The sequence below is a fragment of the Megascapheus bottae genome, chromosome 20 (assembly GCF_031878675.1).
Source record: "Megascapheus bottae isolate mThoBot1 chromosome 20, mThoBot2.hap1, whole genome shotgun sequence".
Taxonomy (NCBI): domain Eukaryota; kingdom Metazoa; phylum Chordata; class Mammalia; order Rodentia; family Geomyidae; genus Megascapheus; species Megascapheus bottae.
Window position 1 is genome coordinate 29,494,379 of NC_143528.1, and position 21,425 is coordinate 29,515,803.

Sequence of the window (21,425 nt, forward strand, 5' to 3'; positions counted from 1 at the left end):
AACTTCAAGGCTCTTTTATTATTTTGCTCTTGATACTTACTGGACTTAATAAAGACAACAGAAAATAAAGTTTTACTTCCAAAAAAAATCCACCACCATTCTAACTCCAAAGAAAGAAACATATTTCTTCACATAATTTACATTTGAGAAAAAGTACTATCACTAACAAATACTGACTATAACATGAACTACTGATTCAATAACTTAATGAACAATAACAAGTCAATATCTGCTTCCTCATAAATATCATGGAGACGCTTATCAGCTTATATTCATTGATCATTAATCTCACTTCCTAAGTGCAAGATTAAACAATGATCCAATGCATAAGCCTTAAATCACTGATAGAAAAAAAAAAACCACTGTGCTTACAGATCTAGTAATTCAATTCCAAGTCTACACTGTCTTTTTAGCAGTAGTATGACAAGCAGAACAATGGCTCCCCCACAGATGTCTATCTTAATTCCTACAACCTGTGAATAAATTAGTTAATTAGGCTGCAAACCAGGTGATCTTAGAATGGGAGATTATCCTGGATTATTGGGGAAGGTTGAATATAATTACAGTGCGTGTTTACTATGAAAGAAGGATTTGTAAGAGTTAAGTGTCAGAGTATCGAGACAAGAGAAAGACTAGCTGGAGTTAAAGAGATAGGGAACACTGCCAAGGAACGTGTAGCCTCTTTCCTATAGGCTCCAGAATACCCTGTAACCACCTCCCTTTCAGCCCATAAAGGCCTTTTCAGATTTCTGACCTCAGCACTATAAACTCTTAGATTAAAACACAAAATGGCATTTTTCATTTCACACTGTTTTTGAAGATTCCGGGATTACTCCAGTTTCCCCTTCCATTAGCACTTACCTTAATACCAAAAGTGAATACTGTCATGATGATTTTAAATATGAGTGCCAAGCACAGCTGCCAAATAGCCGAGTATACTCCAACGCCGGCTGGGCGGTCAGGAATGTCATCGACAATTTTACTGGCATTCATGTCATTTCTGTAGTCACAAAGAGAAGAGGATTCCAGGGGACCACAATCTGTAAAGAGCTCCTTAATCAGTTCACTGGTGTTGAGCCTAGTGTATGGATTAGGGAAGGCTATCACAGCAGTAATGGCTGCAACAATAATGACTTCAAGAACAGGATACTTTCCAAATCTGGTGGATTTGCGTCGACGACACCAGGCAATGTTTGCCCTAATGAAAAAGGCTCCCCAAAGCCCTCCAAATACCCCTAGGAGAATAAAAGGAAACAGTTCAAAAAGGTACCATGGTGTATGATACTCCACATAAAAAAGGACCAGGCGGCTGTTACCAAACGGATTGATGGATCGCAAAACAAATGCAGCCACTAAGGCAGCAAAAAAGGATCTCCATAGAGTTTTGAGAGGAAAATAATAGCTAACCTGAAAAGAAAAAAAGAAACATTAATGCTATCATCTTATGCTTCTGATAAACTTGAGTAAACATTCTCTAAATTTTACTGTAGGTAAAATTCTCTAAATTCTGACACAGAATCTGGGTGTTACTATAATAAAATGGTATTGACTTTAGTAGTTATATTCTACATCACTAAAAGTTCATAGTAACTGATCACAAATACCTAATAATTTAGAATATCTAGTCCTATTTTATTTTCAAAAGGAGTTTTTCTCCAATTCAAGCGTTGTAATTAAAAACAAATTACCATCACCGATGCATGTTACCTCATAAAGACATATTTGACTTGCTTCTATATAAAAACATAAAACTAGAAATGTAGATTTATACACATTTCTAGAGATGTTTTTGTAGAAAAGTGTAGAAAAGAGCCAGGCGTGGTGGTTCATGCTCACGCCTATAATCCTAGCTACTCAGGAGGTTGAGATCTGAGGATCATGGCTCAAAGCACAAAAGACCATGAGACTCTTATGGCCACTTAATCTCTAGAAAACAGGAAGTGTGGCTGTGGCTCAAGAGGTAGGGTGGTAGCCGTGAGCTGAAGAGCTCAGGGACAGTGCCCCATGACCCACAAAAAAAAAAAAAAAAGTGTAGAAAAGGAAATAACTTGAGCACCAATAAGAAAAATAGCATATTCTACTAAAACAACTAAAATTATCTACATCCAATAGGTCAAATTTATACTTTATGTCAACGAAGTTCAAAATTAAACAATTACTAGTATTTATACATGAGTAATAGGTTTAAAGTTTTCTATAGACATGAAACATGAATAAAGTATCTTTATGTAAGAACATGTTAAAAAACTTTCTAACCATAAAACTGAGAACATCAAAACTACCTCTGCATGTTACATTAGCTAAAAAACAGTGCCAAAATGTCTCTGTATTGGTAAAATACACATAATATTAATTGCTGTACTACTTCTATGCCTACTATAATGTTAATTGCTGTGCCCTTGTACCTACCTCCTCCAGGCTAAAAAGAACTCCTCCAATTGGTGCACCAAAAGCTACAGAAACACCTGCAGCTGAGGCAGCAGACAGCACCTAGACAGAAGATAAGGCTTATTTCTTATTTTCTAATAAATTCAAATATACCAAATAAAGGTTCATACTACATGAATTTTCCAAATACTTCTAAAATTAACTTGCACCACCTACCCCCATCCCAAAGCAAAGGATAAGTATTCAGTTCTTTGAACAAGGCTTTTTCTCTTGCACTTTTAACTGGAAGCTCATTCACACATTCATATTCAGTCAAAACCATTGCCAAATACACTAATGTGATTATGTTATACATAGATAATAAATACAGATAACTTGTAATATGCATAGCTGTGTATTCAGGAAAACAAAGTCTAGAAGTCTAAACAAACCCAAGGTCTCCAGACAGGCCCTAGGACCTACACTTCTTCCAGAAATAAACCATAAAAATGTTGAAATATGAGAAGTCTATAGTTTATTTCTTTTGATGGAGCCTAACATTTTAAAAAGTGTGCTAAAATATCTCATGTTGACCTAAAGAAATTGCCGAAAATCAGCTAAAAAAATACCTCACCAGATGCTGATAGCTCACACCTGGAACCCTGTCTACTAAGGAGGCTGAGATCTGAGGATTGCAGTTCGAAGAAAGCCAGGACAGAGAAGTCCCTGTGAAACTCTCATCTCCAATTAACCACTCAAAAACTGGAAGTGGCACTGTGGCTGAAGGGGTAGAGCACTAGCCTTAAGCACAGAGGCTCAGGGACAGCACCCAAGCCCTGAGTTCCAATCCCACAAATGACGAAAAAAAGAGAGGGGGGTGGGAATGGAGGGAGGGAGGGAGGGAGAGAGGGAGAGGGGGAGAGAGGGAGAGGGGGAGAGAGGGAGAGGGAAGGAAGGAAGGAAGGGAGGGAGGGAGGGAGGGAGGGAGGGAGGGAGGGAGGGAGGGAGGGAAAGGTGAGCTCTCATACTGAGTTTCTGACTTAAACTCCAGAAAGTTCTACAGGCTTTTGGAACTTCCTCATGGTACAAGAAAAAGCTTTGCACAAATTATGCACCACTTCCGCTGGCATTAGGCACTGCCTCTACCAGGAAAACACAGCAAGTTAAGATTTCACAACCTTGAACATACAATAATGTTGACATTATAATGCTACCCTTAGCAAATAGGAAGTATGTGTAAGGCAAAGTGAAAACGAATAGGAAAGGTCATTGTGAAACTTAAAGGAATTCAAAAGGCACTACCTAATCTACCTAAAATTCCAAACCAGAGGCATATCCTGAGCAACAGAGGAGAGAAGATTCTAGATCCTGGCTGGAGTGTTGCTCAGGAGCAAAATACTTGCTTAGCAAATGTAACATCCTGGGTTCAATCCTTAGTACCAAAAAAGAAAAGACAAAAAAAAAAAAAGATTCTAGATCATATATGACCCACAAAGGAAAAGAAACATATAAACTAATCTCAAATAAAAACTTTAAATACAGACTCTATCCAAAAGGTAAAAGTAAAATATGATCTTTATACTGGGAAATTCCTCACAGATATCAAATATCTATTTTTTTGACAAATGAATCACAGAAAACACTTACCTCCCTTTTTTTAGCTTCATTTGTGCTATACTTTGGAAAGAGGTAGGAAAAGATATTTCCACAGCAACAAGCAACATGTACCAAGGGACCTTCTTTTCCTAAACTCAAGCCTGATGCCACAGCCAGTACTAACGTGATGGTTTTAATCATTAACGTCCATTTTCCCAAGTACCCTCTGATGATGAATCCACTCAAAATAGTTTTAATCTACAAAGGAAAGATTACAGCATCTTAATTTCTTGAAGAAACACCAGAATATAAAATATTCTTGTTCTACTCACAAACTACTTGTAAATTTTTACAAGGCTTATAAATTATACTACCTATAAAGGCAAATTTGAATATATTGTTGTAGAAATAACCATAACATTTTTAGATACGTATCAGACAGTGTCATAAAGGTATTATGCCTTGTTAGGATACTGTAATTAAATGTTTTTCTATGTATCAAGAAGGATGAAAAGTGCTAAGAACTGAACAATATTGATCTTATTAAGCTGGGCACTGGTGGCTCATGCCTTAGTTACTCAGGATGCTGATATCTAAGTAAGGATTATGGTTCAAAGCCAGAAAAAGACTGAAGTGGTGCTGTGGCTCCAGTGGTAGGACACTAGCCTTGAGTGCAAAGAGGCTCAAGAACAGCACCCAGGCCTTGAGTCCAAGGCCCATGACTGACAAAAAAAAAGGGGGGGGGGGGAGAAGCTGATACAGAGAACTGAAAGTGTGGAACAAATTAGTTCAACTCTAAGTGTAACCTTCCCATAAAACAAAACTCAAAGCTGAGTGCCAGTGGCTCATGCCTGTAAACCTAGCTGCTCAAGAGTCTAAAATCTGAGGATGGTGGTTGGAAGGCAGCTCAGCCAGGAAAGTCCATGAGATTATCTCCAAATGCTACTAAAAAAGACAGAAGTAGAGCCAAAGAGCACTAGCCTAGATCAAAAAAGCTCAGGAAAAATGTTTAGGACCTCATGAGCAGCATAGACATAGACACATAGACACATAGACACTCACACACACACACACACACACACACACACACTCTCTCTCTCTCTCTCTCTCTCTCTCTCTCTCTCTCTCTCTCTCTCTCTCTTCAAAAGTTTATGCTATAGATCTACTATGATCACACAGTTTCTCAAACTATGTGACTAAATTCAAGAATTAACTTGGGCCGGGAGTTTGGCCTAGTGGTTAAAGTGCTTGCCCAGAATGCATGAAGACCCAGGTTCGATTCCTCAGCACCACATACATAGAAAAAAGCCGGAAGTGGTGCTGAGGCTCAAGTGGTACAGCTCTAGCCTTGAGAAGTCCAAGAACAGTTCTCAGGCCCTGAGCTCAAGCCCAGGACTGGCAAAAAAAAAAAAAAAAGAATTAACTTAGGTCAGGTAACAGAAAGAAAAATTAAAATCAGGGTCTAACAGCAAAGTACCATTTTCCACAAAAGACTTTAGGTCACAAGATATTTTGCTAGGCTCTTGATGTTTAAGTTTTGTGATAATTTGCTAAGTTATGTGCTAAATTAGTGAGAACAGTGTTTAAAAAAAAAAAAATCAACCTTGGGGCCAGGAGTTTGGCCTAGTTGTAGAGTGCTTGCTGAGCATGCACGAAGACCCAGATTTGATTCCTCGGTACCACATACATAGAAAAAAAAAGCCAGACGTGGTACTGAGGCTCAAGTGGTAGAGCTCTAGCCTTGAGAAACTCCAAGGACAGTGCTCAAGCCCTGAGCTCAAGCCCAGGACTGGCCAAAAAAAAAAAAAAAAATCAACCTCTACAATACAATTTGGGGGAAGAATGATTTTTCAATAATGTCTACAATCAGCTTCTATGTTGTTTGTTTTAGCAGTGGTGATGCTTAAACTCAGGACCTTGTGTTTGCCAAGAGGTGCTCTATCACCTAATACACACCTCCAGCCCCCTTTGCATTGGTTATTTTTGAGATGGACACTCAATCTTCACATTTACACTTCCTATATAGCTATATGACAGGTATAAGGCCACTACACCAAGCTGTCTTATTGGCTCAAATGAAGTCTCATGAACTTTTTGCCTAAGCTGTCCTTAAATCTTGATCCTCCTTCATCTCTGCTTCCCAGGTGAATAAGTTATAGGCACAAATCATCATCTAAATCAGTTTGCCTTTTCTGAATTTCCTTGTATATATGACCAAAAAAATCCATTTCAAAAGAAAATTTTCCAAATAAAAAGTATCAAGTATTGTTCATGATATTAAGTATTGTATAGCTTACCTCTGGAATTCCAGACCCACAGGCATATGGAGCAAATACCTTTACTAGAGATACTGCAAGAAAAGCAAAACTCAATGCCCAGAAGATGTACATTATATAGTTCATAATATAAGAACCAGGACCCTGAAAAGACAAGAGCAGTTTAAGAATATGAGGTTAATTTACAGTACATTTCTAAAGCAAGTACTCTGCACATAAGTAGCTAGTACATACTAGAGTGGAGGGACAGGGTCTACCTGGACTAGCCTTGAACTCCTAAGCTCAAGTGATCTTCTTGCTTCTGCCACCCAAATAGCTGGGGCTAAAGACGTGCCACATCTAACTAGTAAAGTATCTAAAAGTCTTCTACTTTATTACTTAATAAAAATATCTAAATAGTGAAATATCTAAACAGAATGCAAAAATTAATAACTATACATACCAAAGAGCCTTAATCTTATTTAATCATTTTCTTAGTTTTTTCTGATCCCCAAGCTTTTCTTTTTTTTTCTTTTCTCTCCTTTCTTTCTTTTCTCTCCTTTCTTTCTTTTCTCTCCTTTCTTTCTTTCTTTCTTTCTTTCTTTCTTTCTTTCTTTCTTTCTTTCTTTCTTTCGGATCATGGGGCCTGAACTCGGCCTAGTCACTGTCCCTAAGCTCTTCAGCTTATCACTCTATTCCTGGGCCTGAGCACTGTCCCTGAGCTCTTCAGTTCAAGGGTACTGCCTACCCTTGAGCCAAGCCCCACTTTCCATTTTTTGGAGATAAGAATCTCAGGTCCTTTTGTGCCTGGGCTGGCTTTGAACCTTGATCTTCAGATTTCAGCCTTCTGAGTAGCTAGGATTACAGGCATGAGCCACCAAGGCCGGCTGACTGGCTGGCTAGCTTGCTTGATTGCTTGTTTTTTTTTTTTTTTGGTCATGGGACTTGAACTCTGGTCCTAGGTGCTGTCCCTGAGCTCCTCAGCTCAAGGCTAATGCTCTACCACTTGAACAACAGTGCCATTTCCAGTTTTCTGGTAGTTAATTGAAAGATAAAAGTCTCACAGACTTCTGTGCCAGGCTGGCTGGCTTTGAACCATGATCCTCAGATCTCATCTACCTGAGTAACGAGGATTATAGGCATGGGCCACCAGCACTCAGCCTAATCCTTAAGTTTTGCTACCAAAGTATTTCCATTATACTTTAACCACTGCCTACCCACAAACAACTTTTTGGCAGTAGTTAATAGGGACAAAATTAGATTGGCATTCCAATTTCATTCCATTCCAATTCTTCTAAGGATCATTGCACTGAATTCAAATAAGCCAAGTAAGAAATAGCACAGTGCACATTTACCAGAAACCATTCCTCTTAGCTCTGAGGTTCATCTATACCAAACTAAAAAATATATATACATATATATATATATATATCCATCCATATAGTCTCCTAAAGTACAAGATGTTGTTAATATATAGCATCATAGTAGTAAGATAATAAATGCTATAAGGTCTCAAAGAAAATCATAAATAATTCAACATATCTCTTCTTATAATCTTTATTTTACCAAGTATTTAACAACCCACACTTTCATAATTCTTCCTTGTCTTAGTGATCTTTAGGGTTAAGACATCCTAATAAACACCATATTAGCTTTATATCTATTTACAATGATTTATATCCTATTGCAATGATTATCACTTTTCTTCTAACACAACTCACAATAAATTTGTGTCTTTATGCAAATAATTTGTGTATGACCATGTACTTTAATACAAAAGCTGTTTGAAACAATCCTCGTATTTTTCTTGGTGTTTTATATACATATATATATGTATATATATACAGTACTCTATTACACAACTTTTCTTTAATGCATGGTTCAGTCATCTAACATGCGATTCTTCATGTGATTCAAAATAATTTTGCTATATCAACCAACTCATCTTGAGCAAGACATACCTCTGCTTGACCTATGATTAATTCTGCCCATGTTTTCCATTGTGGACATTTATCCCGCTCTTCAAATGTGGTTTCATTAGATCCCCAACAACACTGTTCATGGTTGTACCACAAAGCACTAAGACAAATGCCCTCCTTTAAGTCAGTCATCCAATCAGCAGCAATGTCTATCAATCCAGCCAATGCCCCTGTAAAAATGTGTTAGAGATGGTCCAAAAAATAAGTTCATTTTGGGGGGAGTAAAGTTAAGAGGTTAATCAAAAATAGGAAACTTTCTAAAAAGGTTTAAATTGTATTTAAATATATATTCTTTGTTTTTAAAAGGCCTGTAAATAGCTATTCTTCAAAATAAAACTGCTATTCTTTCATTGAAATTTAAATCCAACCACAATATTCAAATTCCCTATAATTACAAAAAGGAAGGGAGGGTGAGAGGGAAGGAAGGACAGGCAGGCAGGCAAGACATTTAGAAAAAGGAGTTGTCAGAAGGGTGACAAATCTGGGTACTGAAGTCAAGGTTTTAAGTAGACTGTTTCAATACAAAACAGAATAGACTAAAAAATGATTTTAGCTTTAATAAAATCTGGTCCCCATTAAAAAGTTCATAGTATTCATGAATTACTATAATTGATTTATAATTTTTCTTAAATAACAAAATCCAAGATTATTTCAATGACAAAATACCAAAATGAACACAAAAACTCATGTTCAAATTTGGTTCATTCCTATCGTATGAAAACGACAATGGCTTACACACAGAAGACCATAAAATTCTTATTCACACCAATTAGTTATCAATACTTTATTCTCACAAATATATATTTATTAAAGTTTTCTGGATGTAGTTTTCCAATAATGCAAGTCAAAGTAACTAAAGCAGTCCTTAATACTTGTTTTCAGATGCTCAACTACTTTTTTCTTTTTTTTGTTTTCTGCTGGTTCCGGGGCTTAAACTCAGGGCTTAAGCACTGTCCCTGAAGTTTTATGTTCTACCACTTGAGCCACAGCTCCAGCTTCTGGCTTTTTGGTGATTGGAGATGAGACTAACAGACTGTCTTACTTGGGCAAGCTTTGAACTTAGATTTCAGCCTCTGAGTAGCTCAAATTAAATATGAAATATTGGAACCCAGTGCTCAACTATTTCTTGAAGTCTCAAATGAAGAAGGGACTTTGCATTCATGTTGTAGTGTAGTGATTAAAGAACTCATCTCTTGTACCAGCTTCCTGGAACTCAAACTCTCGCTGAGCCATTACTGGCTATGTGACTACAGCTAAGTTACTTCTTTTGTGCTTAAGTAGATGGTTATAATGATTATATTTATGCTAGAAGATTGTCATGAGGTTTAAGTGCACACAAAATTTTTAGAATGCTACATGACACATAAGAAGTATTCAATAAGGGGCTGGAAGCATGGCCTAGCGGTAGAATGTTTTCCTAGTATGCACGAAGCCTTGGGTTCCATTCCTCAGTGCCAAATATACAGAAGAAGCTGGACGTGGTGCTGTGGCCCAAGTGGTAAAGCACTAGCCTGGAGAAAGCCCTAGGACAGTGCTCAGGCCCTGAGTTCAAGTCCCAGAACTTACCTCCACGTCCCCCACTCAGTAAGTATTAGATATTAATTATGATGCTAAAACTACTTTATTGACCATCTGATGCAAGTACCTTATTCTTTGGAAACTGAACCCAGAAATATGACTCAAGCTAGATTCACACTGGAAGTGAGAGCCAAGTCTAGCCTAAGAAGCCTTCTGTCTCCTAGTCTTCTATTTAAGAAGAATTTTCAAGCAAGAGAAACAAATGCTTTCAAACACCAATACCTAGACAAGGGGAGGAAAACTTGAAGAAAGGGAAACAAACGAGTTTATATGCCTCTTCACTAAACAAATAAAATAGTGTTTTTTCTTTACCTGATGCCAGTCCTGTCAGTGTTACCACTAGCCATCCTGACCATGCATCGTATAAGCTTTTTGTCATCTCCCATGCTGATTCCTTCTTTTTGCTGTTGATCTGAAATTAGAATTGTGTATGCTTCACTTTTCAAATGATGACTGGAAGTCACTGTTCTCGAATCTAGCATTTCTCGATCAGTTGTCATACACAGAACACTTCTGATTCATTCTATAATTAAGTGAACTGGAGCTACTGGGAAAGGTGAATTAGGAGCAAAATCAGTATGCCATACAGTTGTTAGACCTGTAGACTAGATGGCAAGGATTGCTCAGAACCTACATTTTTAAATTTATTATTAATTAATTAATTTATTTTTGCCAGTTTGGTTGAGTTCAGGCGCTCAGCACTGTCCTTGGGTTTTTTTTCTCAAAGCTAGAACTCTACCACTTGAGCCACAACATCACTTCAGGCTTTTTCTATGTATGTGGTACCGAGGAATCAAACCCAGGTATCCATGAATGCTAAGCAAGCACTCTACCACTAGGACAAACCGCTGGCCCAGAAATCTACATTTTTAATAAGAACTTCAAGATCTGAGTAAAGAATATCTACAAATGACATAAACATCTAATCAAACTGAAATTGAATCAAATTCAAATTTTAACTGGTACACATTGGTATCTTTTATCCTTGTGGAAGTAGGAAGATATAGGTGAAATGGCTATAATTCCTTGGTCCTAGTAGTTAAGTAAGTTATAATTTAGATCATTTTAAGTACCTGCAAATGTCTATATATGCAATGTAGAATAATCAAGTGATCAAGGGATCTTCATAAGTTGTAGGGTTAAATAATCAGGTGTGGAGAGCTCCAATCCTACCAGTAGACTCTAGACGCTCCATTTTAAGGCAGAAGTGTCCTCAACTGACCATAGTGTAAATAGGAGATTAACAGTAAGGTAATAAATTAGATGCAGACTTTATTCTGCTAAAACAAGCAAATCTTGCCTTCATTAGTAAGAATACATTTCTAAACTAATCATAACAAGTCTAGAATTCTTGTCAAAATAGGATTTTTGTTTTAAAACCTATATTTTCTACCTTGGACTTCAATGCTCAAATATCATAGGAAGACTATAACTGGAATGACCTGGTCTATTTCAAGCATGTGACCTATATGAAGCCACAAACCCCAATAGTAAAAGGTATAGTAACTTTAAGTTGTATGAGACAATTCGATTCCTTCTAAACTGTAAACATCCAACCACAAATATGAGCTGTCTTTAGAATTAGAGGTAGGTTGCTTCTTTTGGAAATAATTAAATTCCACATTGCTTTTCTCCAATAAAACAGCTACAGTGTTTAATTAAACATGATAATAAAGACATTCTTTGACAGTCTCTGTCATTCTCTTCATACCACAATTTACAGACCACCAATTATTTAACAAGCACTTGTAAAAAGATGTGTTCAATCATCACCACCCCTAAAAAAATCTGGAAATCATCTAAAATATTACCAATGTATCAGCCTGGTTAAATAAAACTGTTAATATAGATTATAGGTCATGAAAAAATATGTAAAACTAAAAGAACAAGATATATGCAGCGTTATGAAGAATAAAAGCAACATGGCTAAAAGTATGTTGTTTATCAAAGCAAAAAGAAAAACAATAAAATTAAAAACAAATACAAACATTTTCAACATATGGTGTGTGTAACGAAGGTACGGAACACTTACCCGCCTATGCCTTTCCCTATCTTTACACTTCTCTCGCACCCAGTCAATAGTATGGAAGTCATCATATGTGCCAACACCTGGAATTGGCTCATCTAAAAGGTCCAGCAAGTGAGTGGAACTATTAATGCTACCTCCATTTGTCATTGTATAGTGAGTTCCTGCAGAGCAAAAAAGGCAAAGTGACTATACTTTATAAGAGACAACAATAAGTTTTCTAACTTGCTGAGGTCACTGGTAAGTCATACAGAATTAATTATTTTGAAATAATTTCAAAATAGAAGAAATGTTAAGAAAAACGATCCAAACTTAATACTCAGGCAAAAGATAATTTATGTCCTTTCAAAGTATAGTATAGTATAATTATCAACTAGTAGACTGCTTACTTACAGGTACCTTTGATATTCTGAGAAGATAATTTGTGTGACTTAGCACTTGACAAAGCAATAGAGTCAGTTAAATTAGAAAACACTTGTAGAAGACTGATACATTGAAAAAGAGGAGTTTTCCTTCAGTAAGATAGAAAGAAAGAAAATAGAATCTGTCTCGTGGGAAAGTTGTGGGTAAACTACATCTCTCAAAAGTGTGTGGGTGCCTTGTAAAAGCTGTCATCCCTTGACAGACTGTACATTTCAGACTCACACATTCTTTGAATCAGCTGTGTCATCATACTTGCTACTTCAGTGAAGCTAAATAAGCTTTTTGCACATGTTCACAATATAGTTTATGAATAAATAGACTTAAAGAGAGTTCTACAAAGGATGTTGAATAGTAATTCAAGAAAAATATGGATAGTTTAAATGAAAAAATAATTTCAGTCTAGCATAGATACACATCAAATGTACACTATCCCCTTTTGTCCTTTAATACTAGGGATTGAACCTAAGGCCTTGCCCACACTAGTCAGCTACTCCACTACTTGACTATGCACCCAGTCCATGGTATCACTTTTTCCAGCAACATCGGTCAATTTTTAAACTACTTGTAGCATAAAGACAAACAACAGAAACATCTGTATCTTCATTAGGAAATTGGTAGGAAAAAAAATAAAGACCAATATCATTCTTATGAGGTGGAAAACTGCCAAAAGCATATACAGAGAGCATACCTCCTTTCTTTTCTAGACTAAATTACTAAACAAAAATGTGGCTTTTTGAAAACTGATACATGAAGGAAGCCCTAGAACATGAAGAGGTCTTCAAGATGAAATAAGTGGTCAAACTAATATTTCCCAGAAATAATCTTTTCCTCATCACCTCATCTTACAGATAAACTTTCTTCACTTAAAATCTTGATCCTCTCCATTTAGTACTCAGTGAAGATATAAATGGAGATGTAGTAGAATACTTTTGGGATACACAAATAAAGGTTTGAATTTGTCTTGACAAATGGCCAAATAAAAAAAAATTCAATACAGGATATAATGTTTCACTATTGTCATCTCTGACTCTCAAACCAAGGCATAATATGAAACCCATTCAAAAGACAAAAATCATGAAAACAAGTACTTTGGCACTGAGATGAGTTTCTGGATTTCAGGATATAGAAACAAGAGCTTTATATTATGATTGTTGTTCTTAATGTACTATGTTATTTCTCTTCTCTTTTGTTGCCCTTATGGTTAATCTCATGCTGTTACTGTATCTGACTTTGTTACCTGATATTGTATATACACTTATCTGTTTATTTGAAATAGAAAAGGGAATGGGGGAAAATAAGATGATGGGGGGAGTGAAGGGAGGGAAATATGGGCAAAAACATGAGAAGGGGTATCAATGTGTGAGAAGTAATGCACCCTCTATCTGGTGAATATAACTATAACCCCTCTATACATTACAATAAAAAAAAAAAGAAAAAAATTTAAGGACTAGGCCAGGAGCATGGCCTAGTGGTAGAATGCTTGCCTAGAGCGCACAAAGCCCTGGGTTCCATAGAATTCCATAGAATAAGCCAGAAGTGGTGTTGTGGCTCAAGTGGTACAGCGCTAGCCTTGAGAAAGCCTAAGGACAATGTCCAGGCCCTCAATCCAAGCCCCAGAACCGGCAAAAACAAACAAACAAACAAACAAACAAACAAAATATATATATATGTATATATATCTATATATGGGTGTGTGTGTGTGTGTGTGTGTATGTATGTGTGTACAAGGGCTTAGAATTTCTATCAAGCTAGATAAAGAATCAAGTTTTACTTAGCTACATGAAGTATGCTGAGGAAGGAAAGAGAACAGGATAACAAGAAACTTACAAAAAAGTTTTAATAGACAATTCATTGACTTCAACCTTTTCCCATACTAGCATAATTACTCATAAGATGTTCTTTTTCCTTTATTCATTCTAAAAGCTACTTAATGTCATTAAAGGAATGTTGTATGTACATCATTTTTGGTGATTTCAGGTTACCGTATAACTTACAAAAAGTTCTGAACTTTGCATAAAATTATTATAATTGAAATAAACCTTTATGTTAAATTACCATTAAAAACAGGACCTGAAATATGTATATCTAGTGATCTTCCTTTTCAAGTAATTTTTAAGTTTCTTTCTTTTTTTTTTTTTTTTTTTTTTTTGGTGGGTCATGGGGCTTGAGCTGGGCCTGGGTACTGTCCCTGAGCTCTTCAGCTCAAGGCTACAGCCCTACTCATGAGCCAAGCTCCATTTCCTGTTTTCTAGAGGTTAATTGGAGATAAGAGTCTCAGATCGGGGCCAGGAGTTTGGCCTAGTGGTTAAAGTGCTTGCCTAGCATGCATGAAGACCCGGTTCGATTCCTCGGTACCACATACATAGAAAAAAGCCAGAAGTGGTGCTGAGGCTCAAGTGGTAGAGCTCTAGCCTTGAGAAAGTCCAAGGACAGTGTTCAGGCCCTGAGCTCAAGCCCAGGACTGGCAAAAAAAAAAAAAGAGTCGCAGATCCTTTTGTGCCAGGGCTGGCTTTGAACCTTGATCCTAAGATCTCAGCCTCCCGAGTACCATACCCAGCAATTTTGTCATTCTTGACTTAATTTTTTTCCCAACCTTCACTCCAGATAGTCAATACAAGTAAACAGGTATTCCTCCAAACTTAAAATAACCAAATTAGTTGGTCATTTGTGTAATGGGCCCCTACTGATTTCGCTCACTTAGTAACTCATTTCTTTCTGCAACAGATATAAATTATTTGAAGGAAACATTTATTCCCTCATAGCTGCAGTTTTGGTGAGGGGATCTTTCAAGTTATTCTCCTGGGCTAAGAAGAAAAAAGGGACGTAGACAGAGAGTGTAGCTCAGTGGTAAAATACTTGGCTAACATGAGTCAGGCCTGGGTTCATTGGATATCCAGCCCTAGGAAAGAAAAGGGAGAAGTGGCAGGATATGACCCAAGATAAACCAATCAAAACTCTACCTGCTGGATATATTAATCCCTGGCATAAAGATTAACTGTAACATCTGAACTTTCAAAAGAATTTAAGACAGTTCCTCTAACCCAGCTTCAGGTCGTAGATTATAAGAAAGTATGAACCAAAAGATACAAAATTAAGACAAGGAAAAAACAATAACTTTCTGTGAAGCCTGACTATTAGGCCTTCACTGCCAGTACACTGTCTCACCTGGATATCCTTCTGGCTGAGAAACATTAATAAAAGAGACTGGAAAAAAAGATCACTTTCCTTCAGAGTGGCTTAGTAGAAAAATTCCATGACCTTAATGCACTCTGAGGTTAAAAAGATCTAGAATCAAATTACACCTCTGTCACCTATTACTTCTGTGATCTATCCCAAGTTACTTATTTACCTCCTTGAATGGATCTCATTTTGTCATCAGAATTAAAATAATCTTTTCCTTGGAGAGATCAGATACTAACTAGTTCCAGACTAATAACAGCATCTAGAAATTACTTAATAGTTATATGTACCAGATCATTTAATCTTTGCAACTTTGTGGGATAGCTTTTATTATCTCTACTTTATAAATGTAAAAAGAAGAAAAATGCTTAGGGTCTAACTGCTAATGGAAACAGGGATACAAACTCAAGCTGTCAGTACCACTATGTAACAGCACCTAAAACTTATTTTATGGTTGACATATATTAAGACTTATATTAATTTTAAGGTGTGTAGGTACTTTCCACCAAGAGTAGGCTAAGACCAATTAAATAATGCCTGCCCCCCAAACACAAATGCACATATATATAGCTTATGGACATGTGCTGCAAGCTGACCTTCCATGGATTTTCATGCCTTTGATTCCAGGTACCAGCCTACAATAAACCATATTATTGCCATAACATAGAAGACTATAATAACAATACACTCCATTTTTACCCTTGGATTATTTCAGATTCATCTTCACTACAAGAAGCCTACCATTTACCACAGGCAGAGTGGATGCACTCCAGGTATATGGTTAGAAACTGGATTTAAACTTTTCGACTGTGACCCACAGATAAACTACTTCCTCTTGACATTGCATACAGACACGTATCTAAGTAAAACTGAGGTCCAGTAAACAATAATTACTACTGGATATACAATGATGGTGATTTTTCATATTTTCTTTTTCTTTCTTTCACTTTCTTTCTTTTTTACTAATCAGAACCCAATCAAATTCATGACCAATATATAAATCCTCATGTCTGTTTGGGCACCAGTGGTTCACATTTATAACTGTAGATACTCAGAAGGCTGAAATCCATAGAAGTACAGTTTAGGGAAAAAAGTCTGTAAGACTCCACCTCCAAAATACCCAGCAAAAAACTGGGCTAGAGGTGTTGCTGAAGATGTAGAGTGCTAACAGAGCAAGCAAGCAAACTAAGCAAACATGAGGCCCTGGGTTCAAATCCTAGTACTGGAAAAAAAAAGTCTGACGGATACTGAAATAGAAAATAACAAACATTAATGAAATTGTCTGCCTTCCCCAAAACACAAACGTTTGCATTCTTATCCACTAACCATCAACATACAGTCACTAAGCTGAACTAAATAGGAAAAAAAAAAAGATTGATAGCAGCCCAAGACCTTTCCTCAAAGGACAACATTCAAATAACTCTTCCATGAAAAAGTAAGCATACAGTTATCTGAAAGACTTCTTATGATATCTGGAGTTAATCTCCAAAAACCAGAGAGGAGTGATGCTTGCACTTTAAATTCATGATACAGATTACTAGCATACCAGACACAAAAAATACATACACTTTTCAAAAAATTATGAAAGAAGATAGTAGAAAAGCAACATTCCAAGTATTCCCTGACAAGTGAGTTAGTGCTGTCCATAATGAAGAGCAGAAAGTCTAATCTTTAATATGAATATTTTTTCCCTCCTTCTGTGAGCTTACTGATAAGGAATGGTCTTTCTGATAAGGGAAGCAAAACTAAATGTTAGAAGTTGATAGGGAAGTCCAGAAAGTTAGAGGACTCCCAAATCAAAGATTAAAAAAGCAATAGCCATCAGAAGTGTTCTAACATCCTAGGAGGTTAATTAAATGTTAGCTGGATAAATGAACAGTATAAATGAAAGGCATGCCCTTCATTATTTTTCAGCCATCTAAACTTAAACTGAAAAGGATCAAAGCTCAATACTACATCATAGTAGCTAACTATATACACACAGCAGTCAATACCAATGCTGAGCCCATTACTCAATTCAATGCACTGTTTTCTTCTCCACCTGAAAATAAAAAGTCACATCCTTAGGTACATATGAAAAAAGTGGATATTATATGTATACTTAAGATGAATTCAATAGTCACAACCTCTCAAATATGACCTATATTTTACATGATATACATTTGCCAAAGAAAACTAAAGTAAAATCATATTTTGATCGCAATGAAGTGATAAAGGATCAAAAACAAAACCCTACAAAGTATATGTTGATCACAAAACCAAAACAAAATATTAAAAAATAATTTAGGCTACCGGTTTCTTGTACAGGTATAAAGCAGAGACCTCCATTAGGAAAAATAAGCAAAACTATACCTCTAGTAGATGTGGCCAAGTAAATGTGACAGCTTGAGTTTATCATGATATAAATTTAAACATAGAAGGGCTAGCAGAGTGGTTCAAATGGTACAACTAACTTGCAAGAAAGATTCCTGAGTTTAAACCCTAATAAAATAAATAAAAACAAAGCTGGATGCCTTTGGCTCACAACTGTAATTGATACTGAGATACTAAGATCTGAGGATTGAGGTTCAAAGCTAGCCCAAGCAGTCCATTATACTCTCTTCCTTCCTTCCTTTCCTTCCTTCCTTTCTTTCTTTTCTTTTCTTTCTTTTTCTTTTTTTTATTTTGTTGGTCATGGGACTTGAACTGTGGCCCTGGAAATTGTCCCTGAGCTCTTCAGTTCAAATCTACAGCCCTACCCCTTGAGCCATAGCACCACTTATCTCCAGTAAACTACCAAAAAACAGGAAGTAGAGCTGTGGCTCTAGTCTTATTATTTCTAGAAAATAAAACTAAAAGTAGTATGATAGAAATCTTAAGGCTAAATATTCAGATGCTGTGGTCAAAATGAAGACTATAAATTTACATGCAAAGACAATTTTGAAACAAAGTTTCAAATGAAAATAAAAAAGGTTTTTTTAATTTACAAACATTTAAATGGGTTAATTTTTAATAAGATGTTTAACTTTTGCTTGGATTTTTTTTAACTAAGGATAATAAAAGTCTAATAAAAATTTGAATCTTGGGCTGGGAGTTTGGCCTAGTGGTAGAGTGCTTGCCTACCATGCACAAAGACCTAGGTTTGATTCCTCGGTACCACATACATAGGAAAAAAGCTGGAAATTGTGCTGAGGCTCAAGTGGTAGAGCTCTAGCTTTGAGAAAGTCCAAGGACAGTGCTTAGGCCCTGACCTCAAGCCCAGGACTGGCAAAAAAAAAAAAAAAATTTGAATCTTAAATTTATTTTGCAGGAAGCCTATAGAATGTCCCTATGGCAGTAAGAATACTTGAAATTTCCAAATAACATACAGGAACAAAAAAAAGCACCCTCACAAATGATATTTTATGAGCACATTTGCCTACTATATAACAGGGGGAGAAGGGTGAACAGGATTTATTTAAAAATACCTACCTTTTTTTTTTTTTAACTAATCCTTTCTGTTAGTTCTGATGCAACAAAACTAATCATAGACTAACAGCAGGCATACACCCATTACCTGTAAATATCCTGTCAAATTATCCTTATGTGTGTGGAAAGCATACTTTAATAATACTTGCCAATGAGACTTTTCCTTTACTAAAGTCCCACCCCCCCCCCAAAAAAAGTACTGTAGGGTAATAGAAATTTACTAATTTCCTCGGGAGTTTGTTTCTTCATTTTCAATCTAAAAAGTTTAACTTTCTGGGAAGATTTTGAAAGGAGGGGGTATTAAAAGTTCAATGTGGACTAGAATTCTAAACTCATTTTCCAAGAAGCTTACTGGAATGTCTTTTCTAGTGGCAATAAGAATATCTTTACCACTGGATTTCCAAATAATGTGGCTGAGAATCAATATATCTTATGATTAGATCATGAGCCAAATGTCCAAATCAAGCCCTGACCTTTTCCTTTTTGTTTGTTTTGTCAGTTGTGGGACTTGAACTCAGGGCCTGGGCTCCTGAATGCCCAAGGCAAGCACTCTACCATGTAAGCTACAGAACCACTTCCGGCTTTTTCTGAGTAGTTTATTAGAGATAATGGTCTAATGGACTTTTCTGCCTGTGTTGGCTTAAAACAGAAGTCCTCGGATCTCAGCCTCCTGAGTAGCTAAGATTTCAGGCATAAGCCATTGGCACCCAGCTTCTTGTTACTTTTCACTTCGGTTTTCTCCATTAAAAAGTGGGGAGTATAACAATACCTATGCTACAAGATGGTGGTGAGGATGTGGATTTGGTACACATTGCCAGTCTATGACAGACAGTAAAATCTATTATTATCTATTAATATTACTCTTGCTACCACTACTATTCTCCCCAGTAAAGTATATCTTACATAACATAATGAGCACAATAAATGACTAATTTGTAATTTCTAATTTAGCCAACAAGAATAATTTATTCAACAAGGATAATTTTCTATTTATCCATCAAAGGTAACCCCTAACTCTAACACTTACGATTCAGTAATCATATACATGTTTACTTTATTAACATCCTTTATAACTTTATAATTTGATTCTGCCTCTTTTATCAGCCTGAAGATGTTTCTAGTTTTGTTATTACAAGGAAATTGGTTTGGTTTTCTAGATCCATATTCCTTTATGTCAATCCATGACTTCAGTGGATCATACATTATGGGGAAAAAAATGACTCACTATCCATAGATATGAGGATACTACAGTATGTTTCAGTTATACAGTAAAACTATGGAAGACCAATAACTGACTAATGTGTGCAACATATATACATTTTTTTATTAAAAGTGAGCTTGTATAAATATAGTGTCTTTATCAAAGAATTAAAAAGCCCACTAGCACAGAAAGACTGAGACTGATTTAGGCCTTATGTATGAATCCTAAGGGATCATTTATGAAAATAAAATAGAAACAAAAGTTTACATCTTGTTAGTATCAGTAATGGTGACTTATTTCTTATTGTACATATATTTTTACAGAGATAACCGAGGCAAAGCAAGTTCTGTCAGACTGTCAGACTGAACACAGGGAATTCAAATTTCTCACATCTTAGCCTTCATTAACAAATGAATGTTGTAACACCTAAGAGAAAAAAAGTGGCCTGTCTGGTTTTACAGTTTAATTACTGATTAGCAAATAGTATGACATATGAACAAGCATTATTTCATTCACCTTGCTGCCTGTTTAAAGAAATTCTTACCAGAAAACTAATGAGGGGAACACAGAAGCATATAGGTTCACAACATGAAAACAGGGAAGAAAAAAGTCTCTCGGTGTTAACACTAGGAGAAATTATTTCATTCTCTATACTTTCAAGTATTTTTCCTCAAGTATTCTAATATACATACATCAATATATGGACACTTTATAAAGGACACCATATTTATGTACCATGTTTATATATAGTTTTTCCTAAAAATGTAGAAGGCAATCTTTTTACTAATTACCCAATTACAGGATATATAATGTTGCAACTATTGAGAGCCTTAAATAATATGTCAGGCACAATACAACTAATATTTATGGCATGTATTAGTAAGTCCTAATGAAACAAGTGTTACTGAGATGTAAAGTGTATTTTAAATACCCCAGGCTAAATATGCTTTAAAAAAATCACTATTTCCTTATTAACTTTATAAATAAAAAGTTTGGAATAAACCATGAAGTCCACGATCCCATGTAGTAATCCAAATTAATATGGCTCACGAGTAAACTCATTTAACTGAGTAGTTTTTCTTGAATTTCTTTTTTCCTAGAACAACAAATGGCAAACTATTTTTAAAACTAGAAATTTAAGAAAAACGAATCCAAGGGCAGTTCAATTAGCATGTGATTCGTGTGAGCAGTGCCTGCCGGAGATTTACTCACTGAACTGGGTGTTTTTCTATTTTCCACCAAGGGCTAAGATTATTTTCTCTGGATGTGTAACATATCACACCAAATTTTACCAGGCTACAGTGGAAACCAGCTGAAAATATTCTAAAAATGTGGCTACGAGCTTGAAATTTTCCTTCGTGGTGAAAAACAAA

The 21,425-nt window shown here is 36.1% G+C and overlaps 1 protein-coding gene across 4 annotated transcripts in view; it reads right to left on the reverse strand.

Moving 5' to 3' along the window:
* Positions 1-21,425, reverse strand: part of Clcn3 (Cl-/H+ antiporter 3) — a 60,340-nt gene that overhangs the window by 15,828 nt on the left and 23,087 nt on the right. For all 4 annotated transcript variants that reach the window (XM_090354201.1, XM_090354204.1, XM_090354202.1 and 1 more), the window contains 7 exons: positions 11,808-11,965; positions 10,088-10,187; positions 8,180-8,367; positions 6,261-6,383; positions 4,015-4,221; positions 2,410-2,490; positions 862-1,407 (listed from right to left, as the gene is read on the reverse strand). In XM_090354201.1, coding sequence (XP_090210327.1) covers positions 862-1,407; positions 2,410-2,490; positions 4,015-4,221; positions 6,261-6,383; positions 8,180-8,367; positions 10,088-10,187; positions 11,808-11,965 — 1,403 coding nt within the window. The remainder of the gene's footprint in view (positions 1-861; positions 1,408-2,409; positions 2,491-4,014; positions 4,222-6,260; positions 6,384-8,179; positions 8,368-10,087; positions 10,188-11,807; positions 11,966-21,425) is intronic.